We start from the raw sequence: 17,738 nt of genomic DNA, 5'->3' as shown, positions 1-17,738 counted from the left end.
ACTTAGTTGCTTTTACAATTTATTTTAATCCTGATATTGATCCAATATATAATAGTACCATTCATCCATGGCAATTATGAAATACCTCCTATTCAATTTTGGGAAGTTAGAGATCCCTATTACTTCTCTGTTTGGTGATTTGTGCTTCATGGGCTCAAGAAAATTGAACTTTGACCAATAAAAACAAAAGCAACGGAATATCCTACAGTAGTACATTCATTTGTTCGTGGTGAAATAAATTCAAGCATCTGGACCAATAGATTCACAATAAATAAGAAGCCTCAACTTAGTTGCTTTTGCAATTTATTTTAATTCTGATATTGATCCTATAGATAATAGTACCAATTTTGGGAACTTAGAGATCCCTACTACTACTTTGTTTGGTGATGTTGTGCTTAATAGGTCTCAAGAATATTGAACTTTGAGCAATAATAATAAAAATAGCGGAAGATCCTACAGTAGTATATTCGGTTGTTCGTGGTGGAATAGATTTGAGCGCTTGAACTAGTAGATTCGCAGCAAATAGGGTTTCACTTTTTCACTTAGTTGAATATGCAGTTTTTTTTTAATCCCAATGTTAATCCGATATATCATAGTACCATTGGTCTATGACAATTATGAAATGCCCCCTCTTCAATTTTGGGAAGTTAAGAGTCATAGAGATCCCTACCACTACTTCTTTGTTTGGTGATGTGTGCCAGATGGGGCTCTTGAATATTGAACTTTGAGCAATATCAACATAAGTAGCAGAAGATCCAGCAGTAGAATGTTCGATTGTTTGGGGTACAAAAGATTTGAAGTTCGGGCCAATAGAGCCATAAATAAATAGGCGTTGATTTAGTTGGCTTTAACTTTTATACTTTATTTTAATTTGATACTCTCTCCGGATCCCGCGCATAGCGGGAGCTTAGTGCACCGGGTTGTCCTTTTACTCTCTCCGGATCAAAAAAAGAGTCCACTTAGCCATTTGCACACCCCTTAAGAAAATACTAACTTGTAGACAAAAATAGGTAATTTGACTAAACTACCCCTAATTAAATAGGTATTGGGATTTGATCATATAACGCTTAATAGGGGCAAATATGGAAAAACAAAGTTAATTCTTTCTTGATTTGCTAAATGAATTTTTTTTTTAGTCAAGAAAAAAAGGATATATGGACTCTTTTTTTTATCGGGAGGGAGTATTATCTTTGCGCAAAGGACTAGAACGACTGCGATGGGAATGTAGGGCCTTAAAAGTTGGAATTCTCTCTCTTTAGATTTCAAGCTCTCATACATATCTCAATTCACAGTCTTGTGTTGGTTCAACGAAAGTGATAGAGTTGAATTGACCAAATAATCAATTAAAACAAATGAAATATTTTGAGTAATACTCCCTCCGTCTCAAATTATCAATCGTTTTTTTGTTATACATGTCCCCTTAAATGTTAATTAGAAGGGGTATTTGACTACTTTTACCCTTGTTTATGTCTAAGTTATAATATTTCTTCATTTAATGTTTACTCTAGGGTAAAATGGGAAAAAAATAATTAATTGTGTTTTGAACCTCTAAAAGGATAAATAATTAGAGACAACTATTTTTAGTAACCGCGACAGATAATTTGAGATGAAGGGAGTAAAAGCTTAATCTTAGGCCAAGGAAAAGAAATATTTTCATGGTTGGGACTTGAGATAATAGTTGAAGAGGATAAGTTGTACAAATTCAGATTTTTGTTCCACTCCGTATCCTCTAAACTTAAATCATGGATTATAAGCTATATATGCAATCAATCATATTAAATAGCAATTATCTTTTAAGTGATTTGATTGTGTACAAGTCAGAAAAAAGTTTAGCACTTTGTTTCTGTGGAAATTCAACTAGCAAACTGATATGGTCTGTATTAAAAGTTTGACCGATTCTAACGCCACTGAATGTTTCTCTGGAATGTCGGACTTTTGACATTTCTATGTCCTAACTAGTACGACACAGGACATACACTCTTTGACTTACGAGACTTTTCATGTAAAACAACGGCAAACTTTGTGATTTAGAAAAGATATATGTCTCGCTAAAAAAAGGTGCACATATGTATTTGCCGTTATATAAATATATCCTTTAATTTTGTGATTTAGAGCAGATATATGTCTCGCTAAAAAAATTGTGCGTGTATATCTCTGCCGTTACACAAATGGTGCAGATATACTATTTTCGCTGATGGAATTTTTTTTAAAAAAAATCATTTAACTTATTTTTAATTAAAAAAATGTCACATGACTTTTTAAAAAATAAGTTTACCCATTTTTTTAGTAGATTTTTTTTTTAAAGCCGTGTGACTTTTTTCTAGTGGGTTTTTTGGTTCATTTAAAATAATATCTTTGTGGCTTTAAAAAAAATGACCCATTTTTTTAAACGAACGAGACCCGACCCACCAGAAAAAATTACCACGTGGCTTTAAAAACACAAGTAGACCTAATTTTTTTAAGCCATGTGGCCTTTTTTAATAAAAAAAAGAAAAGCTAAATTATTTGATTTAAAAAATTTCCGTCATTGAAAAGGGTATATTTACCCCATTAGTGTAACGGCAGGGGTATACATGTGTCATTTTTTTAAAGAGGGATATATTTGCTCTAAATTGCAAATTTGAGGAGCATATTTGCACCTTTTCCCAAAAAACAATCAATTGATATGATGAGATTGATTGATCTCTCCACCTTTAATTAAAGGTTTCGGGATATTATATGGAACACAAATTTGGACTAATCAACCCACCCCCACCCCCTAAATAGATACTGAAAACCGGATGGTTAAACTAATTAGACTTATGTTCCATAAGTATAAGACTTTTAACATTTTCAAAATAATAATATAATTTTAAACATATTAAATATAAAGATAACATATTAGAATTGCTTCAAACTCTAAAGAAAAAAGTGCAAAATTTTGATTTATAAACAATTAGGTATAGTAATACATAAATATTACCAACGTTCTAAGTTCCGTTTGGTACCAATAGTGGTGCTTGGAGAGTGATTTTCAAAATATTATGACCGAAACCGACTCCAAACTATCTGTGTCTTTTTTGTTTCCCACCTGATGATCGGTATCCGCATTGGAGCAAGACTAAATTCAAATTTTCTCTGTGTAGGACTCATTCGGGGGAAGCGCTCCCTATTAAGTATTTTTTCATATACTAAATTTAGATTTGCGCAGCGTAGGGCTCATTGGAGGAAGCGCTCACTACCAAAGATTTTTCCATACGCAAAGCTCGAATTCGAGACCTTTATTTAAGGAAAGAGCAGTCTCATCCACTACACCACATCCTTTGGTAGTTTCACTATCTATGTTAATAGAAGTAAGAAGCTCTCCCGTGAAGATTCTTAAAGTTGGCATGTTGACCCTTTCTTCTTTTTCTAACCTAGTACTGCAAAGACTCTTTCTTTACTTGGTGATTGCTTTGCAGTTCTTGTTGACCTTATTGGACCGAATAAATGTTCACCCTGATAATTATGTGTACAGGAGTAAATCACTGAATTTCCTTGTGGACAACATGGCCGTCTATAAGTACCTGGAAATTAGAAAATCTAATTCGTTGGCATTGGAAAGTTCACAACATTTCAAAAAAGTTATAAACACATTAAGTGGTCTCTCTTTTACAAAGCAATTATCCATTAATATGAAGGTATGTACCTCTGTATTTAAAAAAAAAGGTTCCTGGACTCTTTGCTTATATGTATAATTGTTTACTACTAATATTTACTAACTCTTTGTTTTAGTTTCTAATACATAATTAATGTTTTTTTTTCTGAGTTATGCAGCAAAAGGTGGTTATTCAATTATCCATGAATGGGAATGATCATAAATCTCGTTCCAAGGCCTTCAAGATTGCGGTTTCTCAGCCAGGTGCTTGTCTCTCTCTCTCTTCTCTTTTTTTTTTTTTTTTCTGGAATTTTGGCAACTTCAGTCTCATTTTTATTTGAAGGTGATAGATTATGTAAATATTAATTAGAATATTTTGTGGTCTACTATTTTAGGTTAGCATATTTTGTATATTGTGTAATCTGTTAGATTATTATTCTCCTATTTTGTATATAAATTAATTCAAGTAATGAAAGGATTCAAGGAAAATATTTCTTACAGAAGGCATTTGACTGGACATAGAATTTAAAAATTAAAGAAGACTTTAAACATATAAACCAAAGTTATTCTTTAATTAAATGGCGGTGAGAGTTTTGCGTGTCTTTTCATTTTCTCCCTCTCCTTATGGAATAATGTACATACTAATTTATACATGCTTGTGCTAACAAGTTAAGTCTTCAAGGATTTTACGAAAAATGCTAAATTTATATGGTTTCCGAAAACGAAAAGACATCATACTTCTTGGAAATGACTAAAACGAAAGATATATCACATAAAATGAAAATGGGGAAGAGTATTTGGGATCTAGGAAGAGAAAAAGAGACAGGTAAAAATTGAACTCACAATATTTGTGTTTGAGATAGACTTCCACCAGTAATAATAAACTTGTCTGCCTGCCTTGGGTGGATGTTGTGTTCAGAACTCATGATGTTGATAGAGGCGGATGTAGCATTTGAGTTTTGAGTTCATTCGAACTTAGCAGTTTTAGCTCAAGTTTTATATATACGTTAAAAAGTTCAATAAATAAGTACAAGTAGTATATGTTGAATGGTTGAACCCAGTAAGTTAAATAAATTGAGGTAGAATTTGAACTCAATTCCATAAAATTCAACACTTGAATCCGCATATTTTTTTCTTCTGATGTTAATCTTCTTGAATTTTCCTTTAGGGGTAGAATCAGCAGCCATACAAGGACAAGAAAATAACCAATTAGAAGTTGTGGGTGAGCAGATTGATGCAGTGGTACTGACCAATTTGCTTAGAAAAAAACTTGGCCTGGCTGAGATTGTCACATTTGGCCCTGTTGCTGTTGGTGACAAAAATAAGAGCCAAGATTTAATGGTGCAGTGGCAACCTTATAATTACCAGTCTCATTATGTAGTCCCTCAATATCCTGTTTATGAAGTTAGAGATTCATATCAACAGGGCTGCTCTATTATGTGAATGTTAAAAAATGCACAATAGACTTAGGCGCTATTGCTATTTCTGTAATTGTGTATCATGTAATTTTCAAATTTCATATGGAATGGTGTGGATACACGCACGCTTAGTGTAATTTAATGTCTCTAACAAGTTAAACACCATCTCTTTGAATCTAGAGTTGTTTGTTGTTTAAAATCCAACTCGAACTATGCATTTCTCAAGACAAGAAAAAGAACTGTTTGACGTATTATTTAAATAAAAACTCATTAAGTTCAAGTTGCATCTTTATTTTCTATAAAAGAAGTATCAAAGAGAGCTTTGTTATATAAAAAAATGTTGAAGAAGAAAAAATACATTGGAGATGAACCTGTTCCTGTATTATGGTAAAAAATTCTGGACAATATTAAGCTAGCTAGAGCAGCCTGTACGTAATTCCTGAATGTACCAAATCAAGGCTAAATAATTTAGGTTACCAATTCATAGTTTCATACTTACTTAAAGACACATTTGCCATTGGCTCTTAATTAAGTAACACGAGTCTATAAATTAGTTTTACATTCTAAGTGAATAAAACTAAAACTCTATAATTTACCAAAGGGAAAAAAGGATGCAACCTTCCAAAATAGTTTCGCCATCATTCTGTTAATTCACCACAAAATAAATGTGCAACTTTACATTCCCCTTCCCCGCATGCCTAGAGTTGTCAACTGGTGCGTTGACAATATATGGGAGCTCAATATTAGGTAAACCAAGAATTGAAATAGGTCTAACTCTGATACCATGTCAAGAAATTGACCTTATGCGGTTATGCCTAACTCAAACCTAAAAGCTAACTAAATGAGAATTATCAAATTCATATAAGGAGATCAAATTCATATCTCACGACCAATATGGAACAACTTAACAATGAGTCTGCCTGACTCCTCAGATGCCAACTAGAAAGAGTATCAATTTTGACACTGCTCTTCTTAGATGGCATCCAGGGAGCCAGGCAGAACATTTCATCGTCAACTGCAAACAACACTCTTCATATCCCCTAGCTTTAGCCCTACAAAATCCAAACAAAAGGAGATGAAATGGAAACAAGTATATTGTCATTAAAAGAGATATTCTAATTTGAAAAAATTATACTTGGATGCAAGGCGAAGCTAGGAGGACAAAAGGAGTTTATCAGAATCCCTTTTGCCGGAAACACACTACATATATAAAGTTAACTCTTTTTATGTATATAATATAGTTGATGTTAAATTCTCTCGTTAAAAATCCTGCCGGATGTAGTCATGAAATTTAGTAGCCCTGGCTGTAGCTTCTCTTGAAGTTCTCCACACTTCTTACCTGCTCTTCCTATCAATAAATTCTTTAAGTCTTTATTTGAGTGAGAAAAACAACATACTAGGATGGCAATTTAAAGGGGCAGTGTAAAAGAAATACAACATAAAGTCCAAATATAAGTGTCTTTAGACAACAGACGGCAGATCATTGCTTTAAAAACACACCAGCAACCATTACTATTTAATTTGTTGATTGATATCGGGTGATGAAACCAAAACAAGTTCTGTGTAATTTTGTGAATTTTAAGAGATTTGCATTTTTGCTTCTTCCATTGATTTGGAAAGGCCATTTACTTCCCCCTATCAATTTCTTTATATTGGAAAAAATGTAGATATCTTTACTTTTCATAAGTTATATGACTTAAATCTGTCAAGAGAAGAAACTTCATTTACTTGAGCATAACTTCCCAGATTAACAAATTTTCTTCATGGTTGTGTCCTTCGTTCGTCAAAAGATCGCACATTAATTTGCCTCTCTCCAGATATGTTGAATAGTGGTCTTGGTAGCTGCTAACAAATATTTTCAATAAAATTGTAAGCGGGTGACACTATTTGGTTCCATTTCTAACAAATGTCCTCCTTTTATTTGTGATAAGTCTGCAACAAGCTGAGTAAACAATTTCATTCCATTTCTAATTCTTTATTTCTCATTTCTTTTGCCGATTATAACCCTTTTTATTGGTCCAATCAATGATTAAACTAAAATATAGAAGTTCAATATTATATTATGCTCTTTAGGTACGTATTAGATATTTAGAAACTACATAAGTGATATTACTTAGGAGTCTATTTAGTCTTGTCTAAGACATTTCTGATAGTACGTAGACAATGTAGAGAACATTTGAAAATGTACAGAACATTTCTGTTCCAAAGAAACCATTCTTTTCAATAATATTAAATGAAGATAGACATAAATTGAACAATATGAACAATGAGGATTTATATAGGAACCCTGATTTGCTTGGATTAAAACATAGTTATTGTTATTAATGTTTGCATTTAGTATATTTTTTTATTCTTTTGTGTTGTTATTTATTGGAATTTAATATTTATGTTCAGGGCCGAAAGAGGAAGGACCAAGGGGGTTCATCCAAAACCCTTTTGGCGGAAAATGACACTGTTTATACACGGTTAAAATTATTTTTTATATATATAGTAGACGTTGAACTCCCTTTATCTTCTTCGTGTGTTTACTTTTTCATATTTTGAACTCTTTAGTTAAATTCTGACTTCGCCACTATTTATGATAGTAAGATAACTTGAGTACGACTTTTGACAAAGTTAAAGCCAGTAAGCCACTGCATGGAACAAATGCAGCCTTGATTTAGGCATATGACGGATTTTTTCATGCCCATTAATCATTGACATAAAACAGAACGTGCACTAAAAACTAATTGTATATTTAACAATAATAAGCTTTTATCTTATTTGTGTGTAAACTAATATATGATTCATGAACTCTTAACTTGGATATCGATCTCTCCGTGATAGTTGGATGCATCTAGGGAAGGACGTTTAGGTAGTTTAGATTGGATATGAAATTTTCTATTTAAGTTTTTGATTTTTAAATTCAAAAAATTACTGTTCTAAATCTAATTAATTCAACAAAGTTTGCATTGGATCGTTTTTCTAGTTCGGTTTCAAAATAATTGATTTGATTGTTTTGAAGTTTTAGCTTCCAACCCATAATTGAGCTACTTCTTCTTCTTACAAAGATGAATATCCAAATAAAGTGTTCATGCCAAATTTTAATAATTCATTATTCCCACCGTAAACTTTCAAAAAAAAAAAAAAATCATACAAGTAATGAAACCATTATTAAGGAAATAAATTTATAGCAACATAAGTATGAAAGTTTAGGATTAACAAGTTCAAAGATCGTTAAACATGTCCAAATATATAGAAGCTAATTTGACAACAAAGAAGCGGTCATATTGAAAATTAACAAGTCTAAACATAGTAAAATCATGTCTAAATAAATCATACTACTAGTAGTTCACATAATCAACAACTGCTCAATCCTTATAGACTATGTGTGATTTAAACAACAACAATTTAATATGCTTTCTTAAAGACCTAGTGTCACAATTCTTCAAATGACAACGGAAATACAGCCATAGTGAATGCAAACAGAGATCCACCGTCATTAGCCTACTAGGGTATATTAATTAATGTAGTAAGGTATAAAGATTTGGGATTCCGATATCTGAAAATTCATTCAAAATCGGCAATCCAAACCGAATTTTAAAAATCAAATACGATCCAATTAGTAATTAGAAAATTCAATCGAAATGTCTAAAGTTCGAATTCCAATTTTGCCAAAAGTATGGCTACCTGTGGATGCATTATTGAAAGTGTATGATCCTTTGCCGACCTCCAGATGCATTATTGAAAGTGAATGATCATATGTATCTTTCAATCACTAAAGTACTTAAGTTATATGTCCCGACAAAGTAAGATATTTTATATATTAATATATCGTAAATGGTTATAACATATTTCTTACTATTTTTACTAAGTAAACAATTAATATTATCATGAGATTTACAATTTACCTCATAAGTAATCTGATGGTACAAATATTTTAGTACAAAAATTTAAACTCCTTATTCAAGTAAGTTTTGATTGCTCGAAGTTATATATTAGAAAAGAGTTTAAGTTATGTACACTATATGTAAAAAAAGTTACACTATTAGATCATCCAAATAATATGTACCAGTAAACCTCCTTATATTCTTTAAAATATGATAACGATGTAAAAAAATTTTACACTATTGTGTACAAATTTAAACTCATTATAAAATACTTGTACCTCGTGATTACAGCAAACCAAATAATTTAATTTAAAAAATATATATAAATCACTTAACTAGATAAAAGCTTATATGCATATATTAAATACATAATGTGCATTCATTTCCTTAAAATATTTAATGGCTTAATTTTGTGTTGATTTTAAAGCCTTTGCAAATTCCTGTCTTTATCGTTCTCCTCTCCTGTGTATCGGTGTGACCATAGGGAAGAAGGAAAAATTTTAGAGACTCTACAATATCTTCATACAGCCAATTACATCTCTTAACCTTCAAATTGTTAGGAGTATTTATATTTGTATATCATTATTATCCTTGTCATTATGAGTCAAGGGTCCATCGGAAACAACATCTCTATCCCACAAAGGTATTAATAAGGTCTGCATACACAGAGGCGGATCCAAGATTTGACATGTATGGGTTCAGAATTTTAGTTTCTTAGAGTTTCTGAGTTTAAAATTTAATAATTTGTATATGTTCAATGGGTTTTTTAATACAAATATAAGGGTTGGACCAAAGTTCTGGGTTCGGCTGAACCCGCACCCAATGAGCTAACTCCGCCCCTATGCATACATCCCATCCTCCTCAGACCCAACCTGTGGAATTACACTAGGTATGTTGTTGTATTATTATCCTTGTCGTTTTCTCCAGCTCACATACAAAACTTTCAACTTCTCTCTTTCAAATTTCTTAAGCTACAGTGTGCACAATTTAAAAATACTAGTTAAAAACTTGATCAAACACTAATTGCTCTTTAAAAGTATTTTTCAAGTTCATTAGTCAAATAAACATTGCTTTTCACCGTTTTAGAAACATGGTCAAACAAGCTATTGAACTCATTAGAAAATACTTTAATCATACCTTGATGTTTCATCAAACCAAATAATTTAACCATAACACTTAAAAATTAAACTGAAAAATATATCACTTAACCAAATAAAATTTATATACTAAATAACCTATTATGCATTCATTTGCTTGATAAAAATATTAGTGTGAATTAATAAATATTTCCTTAATATATCTAGTGGTTTGATTTTGTGTTGATTTTAAAGCAAATGAAAGAAGGAAAAAATATAGAGAAACTCTACAAAATATTCATATAGCCAATTATTAGGAAGAACTATATTTGTATACTATCATTATCCTTGTCGTTTTGTCCAGCTCACATACAAAAATTTCAAATTTCTCTCTTTCTATATTCAAAACACAAATATCCTCCTTTTCCCTCCTTTTTACTACAACAATAATCATTTTTATAGAATATGAGCTCGTTTGGATCGGCTTATAAGTCATTTTTAATTTTTTTTTTTAGATATTTGACAGAATTGAAAAGTGCTTAAAATAAGTTAACAATAAGAAGTTGAGACCCCCCCCCCCCTCCCTCCCCTTTTTTTTTTAGTTTAAAAGTCATTTTGATTTGACTAACGATTTTACTATTTTATCTCTTATACTTTTTTCTAATTCCAATATTACCCTTACTACTAAAAACCCTAAACTATCATCTTCCCCTTTCAACAACTTATTTTCAACTTCAGCATGTTTATCCTAACACGTAACTGTTTATTTATAAAATAACTTTCAATACTTGAAAACTGAAAAGTACTTTAAGCACTTGTACTTAAAAATTATTTTTTTTCCAGCTAATCAAAACAGGCTATATATTCTTTGTAAAATTATTCTTACACCACCTATTTTCTTATAATATACTCCCCGATCCTAATTTATTTGACGTTTTTCACTTTTTGAGAGTCAAACTTCATAATTTTAACCGTACGTAGCAAATTGTGTTATCATAATATCATTAACAATTCATTGAAGCTTCCAATCCAATAATTAATAATAAATATAGTCCATAATAAATTATCCTTTCCAAACTAGACAAGTATTAGGCTCCGTTTGTCCATAGATTTTTTTTTGGAATTTTGGAATTGGAGTTGTGTTTGGTCATAGTTTTTAAAATTGTAATTTTTGGTGAAATATAATTGCAAAAAAGTGAATTTTAAAAAAAATATAAGTTTTTGGGTTTTTGGTATCCTGGAATATAACTTCAAGTTGTATTCGGAATTGTCATGACCAAATGCTGATTTCGAAGAAAAGTGAAAAAAAATTCGGAATAAAGTGAATAATTCTTATTATTATTATCCTTGTCGTTTTGTCCAGCTCATATACTATTTATTCAACTTGTATTAATCTCTTTATATTCAGATCTCCTTTTTTTTTTCTCTGTAATCGGTGAAACATGTCATACGCTTATCTCTTCAAGTATATTATCATCGGCGATACCGGTAATCTTTTTTTATTTTTATTTTATTCATTAACTTTTGTTTTGCAAGTATTTTTTACATGATTTTTGCATCTGATTAATAGTTTTTTACTTTTGTGTAATTTTGGTTACCGGTAATGCTAATTTGAATGATTTTCACTTCCCGTAATATATATATATATATATATATATATATATATATATATATTTTTTTTTTTTTCAAGTATATTATTATAGGCGATACCGGTAATATATATATATTTTTTTTAGTTTTCTTTTATGAACTTTTGTTTTTGAAGGTATTTGAAGTTTTATTTAATTATTTATCATCTTTCATGATTTTGCATCTGATTAATAGTTTTATCTGTACTTTAGTTACCGGTGATGCTAATTTGATTGATTTTCACTTCGCGTAATTTTTTTTTTTTTTTTTTTTTTTTTTTGCGTTGTAGTTAGTAGGTTATATAAGTTCTCTTCAAGTATATTATCATCGGCGATACCGGTATTTTTTATTTTATTTAATTTGATTCGTTAACTTCCTTTTATTCTTCGATGAATTTGAAGGTTTTTTTTTGTTATTATTAATAGTTTTTTTTTTCTATCCGATTAATAGTTTTTTTTTTCCTGTAATTTTGGTTACTTGCAAGGCTAATTTAACTGCTTTTCACTTCGGTAATTTTTTTTATTGTCCTGATTCTGTTTTTTTTGTTTGATTTGATTCATTAACTTCCTTTTGTTTGTCGACGAGTTTGAAGTTTTTTTTTTTTTTTTTACTCCTTCTATTTCAATTTGTTTGAACTTATTTTCTTTTTAATCCGAGTCAAAATGAATGACCGCTTTCCTAATTTGGAAACAAATTCACTTTATGAATGATTTACAGTCACACAAATTTTCAAGGCTTATTTTGAACCACAAGTTTCAAAAGTCTTCCCTCTATCTTAAATGTCGTGCCCAGTCAAATGGGCTCATATAAATTAAAACGGAGGGAGTATTATTTTACCTGATTTTGCATTTGATTAATAGTTTTTCTGTAATTTGATTTATTTTCATTTCCTGTAATTGTTTTCTATATTTTGCATCTGATTAGTTGGTTCTCTGTATTTCGTAAGATATTAGTTTAATTGTTTTGGTACTTGTTGTAATTATTTACATGATTTTGCATCTGACTAATAGGTTCCTGTACAATTTTGAGGCGTTATTATAACGGATTTGTGAGTGTTGTGTTCTTCTGAAATACGTGACCGGTTGAGAATATATGCTGCTACTTAAGTCAGCAGCAACCACATACCCAGTGTAATCCCATAAGTGGGTTTTGGGGAGGGTAGGATGTACGCAGAGGCTGTTTCCGATAGACCCTTGGCTAAAAAGAAACAGGATAGTAAGGAAAATAAGAGAACAAGATATTTTTTTACAAGGATTTGCTACATACAAGCCCTCGTAGATAATAAGTAGAGAGAAAGCGATTTAACAGTGGAAGACTAAGAGTTGCAAAATAACCAAAAGAAAAAAAAGAGAGCTGAAAAATAGTTTCAAAAAGCAAGTGTGATTTTAGCTTGTGCAGAAGTGACAATAACCAACCTCTGAATGCTTGTTCGTAAGTTGAATGGTTTAAGAGTTGAGTTAGACATAGTTTTGTGCCTTCATGGCGAAATCAATTAGTCAAGAGAATTGCCATCCTTTTCGAGGAAATGCCATGTACATACATATTGGTTTAGAGACTCTCAAACTCTGTGTGTATTGTTCTAAACTTTTGATTGTTTATCTGATAGTTATTTTCTATGCTTCTTATGTTTTATTGATATTTCTAGATTTACAGAATGCCTCTTTTTAGTTTTTGTTGTGCCATGTAAGAATGAAAACCTCCCATCCCCGTCTTTGAAAATTCATTTCTTAGAATGCATTAGATTCTACTGTGTGTTTTACATGCATACTTTACCTAAAAGTCTTGTGTGAGACCTCACTTATAGAGATATAATATTTCTCTGTACAGGAGTTGGAAAGTCATGTCTTCTTTTGCAATTTACTGACAAACGGTTTCAACCAGTCCATGACCTGACCATTGGGGTTGAGTTTGGGGCTCGAATGATCACAATCGACAACAAGCCAATAAAACTACAGATCTGGGACACGGTTAGTGACACAAATTTTCTTTTCCTTTGTTTTCTCTTAATATGGTATGTAGAATGTCCGAATAAATGCCTATAGAAGTCCATAATTCAGTTTATCAACATTTTCTGATCATTTGGAGTTTAATCGGCCAAGTCCTCCTCCTAGTTTTCATCTCTGGATGTACTATCACTAAAGTCTAAAAGCATGTTCTAATGAATGTTCTCGTTTCAGGCTGGTCAAGAGTCATTCAGATCCATCACAAGGTCATATTACAGAGGTGCTGCTGGCGCATTACTTGTTTATGATATTACAAGGTAGAACAAATCTTTGTCACTTTGGATAAGGGAATTTGACACTTTCATAATGCATGTAACCCTAGGTTGCTAGGCATAAAATTTCTCTCCCATATTTTATAGGAGGTGTACTTCTTTATGTGTAATTTAATGTTGATTAGAAATTCCTGTACAGTAAATTGCTCCCCAAAGATCTCATTTCAAGTGGCTGCATATCAAATATACTGTTGTCTTTAGCTAAACTAATTATGGAACATCACATTTTAGTCTTTGACTTGTCATTACGAAAACATATTTGATGGTGTTCTGATCACGAAAGCTAATATATCGTGGACCAAGGAGAGGAACAAAACAGTTGCTAAAGATGGTAATAGAAGTGCAAAAGATAATGGATGAGCATTGAACTTCCAGAGCAGCATCTCTGTCAGTTAGTGAGCTAGCTGTACTCTTAGTTTTCAAAGCTTTTTGATTCCTGAAATTTTGTAATTGACTAAAAATTCTTCTCTGTACAATTGAAACCTTATGTGAGAGTAATGTTACACATCTGTTTTACTAAGTCTACTTCCATTATTGAATATAAACAATGAGCAAAATATGGTATATATGAAATAAGGGAGCCTGATTTGCATGTCTATTACATCTGCTCATATTATTTAGTTGGTCACAATGTTTTTAATGTTTTATAGGAGGGAAACATTTAATCACCTTGCTAGTTGGTTGGAAGATGCAAGGCAGCATGCAAATGCAAACATGAGCATAATGCTGATAGGAAACAAGTGTGATCTGGCTCATAGAAGGGCTGTAAGCACAGAAGAAGGTGAGCAGTTTGCCAAGGAAAATGGCTTGATATTTATGGAGGCCTCTGCTAAAACAGCTCAGAATGTTGAAGAGGTAAGGAATCTCTCTGATCTGACAGCTCTTTTGAGGTTTTAAGTCCCAACCATGTAAGTTTATCTCTATTCAAATTTAAATTTTGGTTGTTTACTGGATTATCTGTTTTCTGCATTATTCAGGCTTTCATCAAAACAGCCTCAACAATCTATAAGAAAGTACAGGATGGAGTGTTTGATGTATCGAATGAGGTATGCGCCACCTTGATTGCTGATTGTGATATGCTCAATACGTTTTGTGATGATCATGACTAGTGGATGTTGTTACATGTGTGAGAAGAAGTACTTTTACAATTGTCTATTTATACCTAAAAGAAAGGCACCTCTGTAAGAGTAATATGGAAATGGTAGAGACAAACAGTGATTGGCATCCCATTTAGTCTACACATGATATTTGGTTCTTTCTGGTCCTGTTACTAATTGTTATTTTTATATCCAACAAATCCCTAAGGCCCAGCGGCGCATGGTTCAGAACTCGGTGGATAATGAGCCCACCCTCTGCCCTTCTCCACTTAAGTACCAAACTTTGTTGTTACCAAATATTATTATCTTCATCAGCTTAAAGAACATATTAGAAACAGTATGGAGGATCTTCTTTCCATTCAAGAATATTAGAGGATTCTATCCAAAACTAATTGGGTGAACTGGCCAACATTGCACATGAAACAAGATCAACCATCTGGGGACACCCTCCTCCAATGCATGGTGGGTCTGGTTCAAGGGCATATCTGTCCTGCACTCCTGGCTGTGGGCCAGCTTATTGCAGCTTCTACAATCCCATTTTTCCCTGAAATTTTCGTGAAATATAAAATGGCATGGCCTAGTGTGGCCATGAAGTGGGTTGAGCACCATGAGGTCTCAAGTACAAATACCAGCTAAGACAAAAATTAGGTGATGTTCCTAGCGACCCAAGCCTTGTGGACAGAGTTAGTTACCCGATGCCTATTCTTGTGAAAGGTAGCATGTGCAACGTGGAATTAGTTGAGGTGCGCGCAAGCCGGCCCGAACACCATGGTTATCAAAATAAGGAAAAAAACATAAAAAAGGAAATATCCAGCCCCAGATGAGCCCAGATCATATTACATCATAGAATGTTCACACACAATAATGCAAGTACTCTTTCACTCATTCAACTTTTGATCCCCCACAAATAATTTAGACTGAGAGTGGATGGTAAACTGGTGCTTGATTGAGAACCAGAAGTGACGTGCTATATTAGAATGTTAAAGAAAGTAGATTTGATGGAAGAGTAAGGATGTGGGTTTACTAACCATAACAAAGAACACTGCTTGATGAAATTAATCTGCATTTTTATATTCTAAGTAGCTCTTAAGATCCAATCATGATACTGGTAAATGGGCATATCTTGGTCCTTGTTTAATGATCAGTTTGATAGCGCCGCCAACCATTGATGACTGAATTCATTGTTTTGAGAATAAATAAACAGAGGTTGCTGCTTTGTAAATGTTTTTGTGCCAATGAGTATTTTTTTTTTTCATCGTCTATAATTCTCCTGTATTCTTGGATACTTTTTTACAGTCCCATGGAATAAAAGTTGGATATGGAGGCATTCCTGGGCCATCAGGTGGAAGAGATGGAGCTGCTTCTCAAGGAGGGGGTTGTTGCACTTGAAAGTGGAAAATCATTCTTCAAATTTAATTGTGTTCTTATCGTCTATATGCCATCTTCACGGGTCTTTCATTCTTATCTTTGCGAGGTTTATTTGATTTGTTTTAGTGATGCTATATGTACAAAAATAAGCAAAATTCAGTAAACAGTGGACAGTCATATTTGTACTCCCCGTGTATAATATTCCACATTAGCAAATGTGAATAGAATTCCGTATATCTTGTGTGCTTGTGTGAATGAGAGGATATTGAGCTCTGCTTGCCCGTCCTTCTCCTCTGCTCCAAGCGTTGGTGCCAATGTTTTCTAGCTGTACAATACCTTAAAATAAGATACATGCAACGCCACGTTCATTGCCGGAGTAATTGGCACGAAATAGCCGCATCTGATCAATGGAGGAAGAGACCTTGTGTTTGATGGAGTCTTTTTGAGAATGAAGAAAAAGAGCTAGTACTTTAAAGAGCATTATAGCATTTCAGACACTTTTTGCTTTAACCTTCTCTATCACGTTTAATTGTATGTTTGGTATCCCACAGAGCCTTGATAATCGCTTGAAACTCTTGATTATATTCGATCACCCCTTCCTTTTTTAGATAATATATGTCATGCCCCTGGTTTCGTCTTTCCATTTGGTGTTTCATGGACAATGGCTGCTTGTAAATTAGTGTTTGTGTTGGAGTTAGATAAATATAAATTCATTTCTTTCAGTCAAAGCTCAATGTATTGTTTTTGCTCCTTGAGCAGAGTGTTGATTATCATCACTTATATCTCTCTTTTTATTTTGTTCTTGTCAAGAATAGTTAAGGTGACTCAACAATGAAGGTTTACAGTGAAATGAAATGAAAGATAGACACTCACAGTAGACTGTACTAGATGCCGTGGACTTGGTTTTGAGTTATATGGCACACTGGCACTGTTTTCCAGCATTACGTTTTCAATCTATTGTGAAGAGTACCTTCTGATAGAAATAAATATATTCAATGTATACTTAGAAATTCAAACAATGAGCATGGGTTTGTAGAAACTTGATGCTTGCGTACTACCCTGTGAGTGAATCTTATCAACTGAACTTCTTCGGATTTGCACAAGTACAGAAAAATACAAGAGCCACCTATTGGAAAGGTGGTTTGAGGCTAAAACAAATAGTTTTGCCTATCTAGATATATAGACTGTTTGAGCCCTCTAGATATATGAAAATTTTTAGTGTAGCGAGTAAAGGGGTTCAAAAATTACTTTTAAGACATAAGTTCAATTCCAAATTGTGTCATTCATGTACTCCCTCCATCCATTTTTACTTAACTTGTATTGATTTTTACACACCCCTTAAGCCTTAAGGAGCCATAAATACAATGATAATTTTATTATATCACCTCTA

At 32.4% G+C, this 17,738-nt stretch overlaps 2 protein-coding genes across 3 annotated transcripts; both read left to right on the top strand.

Moving 5' to 3' along the window:
* Window positions 1–3,365: 3,365 nt before the first annotated feature.
* Window positions 3,366–5,205, top strand: LOC132603161 (uncharacterized). The gene is made up of 3 exons (XM_060316387.1): window positions 3,366–3,659; window positions 3,796–3,880; window positions 4,785–5,205. Exons 1-3 carry the CDS (start codon window positions 3,369–3,371, stop codon window positions 5,057–5,059), a joined length of 651 nt encoding a protein of 216 aa, XP_060172370.1. The 5' UTR covers window positions 3,366–3,368; the 3' UTR covers window positions 5,060–5,205.
* Window positions 5,206–11,319: 6,114 nt separating this feature from the next.
* On the top strand, window positions 11,320–16,582 carry LOC132629520 (ras-related protein RABB1c-like). Of its 2 annotated transcripts, none has more exons than XM_060345090.1 (6): window positions 11,320–11,467; window positions 13,436–13,575; window positions 13,786–13,868; window positions 14,534–14,738; window positions 14,861–14,929; window positions 16,277–16,582. In XM_060345090.1, exons 1-6 carry the CDS (start codon window positions 11,422–11,424, stop codon window positions 16,367–16,369), a joined length of 636 nt encoding a protein of 211 aa, XP_060201073.1. In that variant the 5' UTR covers window positions 11,320–11,421; the 3' UTR covers window positions 16,370–16,582. The 2 variants fall into 2 exon arrangements, with proteins under 2 accessions (XP_060201073.1, XP_060201074.1); XM_060345091.1 differs by lacking the exon at window positions 11,320–11,467 and adding an exon at window positions 11,799–11,947.
* The last annotated feature ends 1,156 nt before the right edge of the window (window positions 16,583–17,738 follow it).

Source organism: Lycium barbarum, chromosome 1, assembly GCF_019175385.1.
Source record: "Lycium barbarum isolate Lr01 chromosome 1, ASM1917538v2, whole genome shotgun sequence".
In the NCBI taxonomy this organism is placed as follows: domain Eukaryota; kingdom Viridiplantae; phylum Streptophyta; class Magnoliopsida; order Solanales; family Solanaceae; genus Lycium; species Lycium barbarum.
The sequence above is the reverse complement of the archived record's forward strand: the minus strand, read 5'-3'. Positions and strand labels throughout refer to the sequence as shown.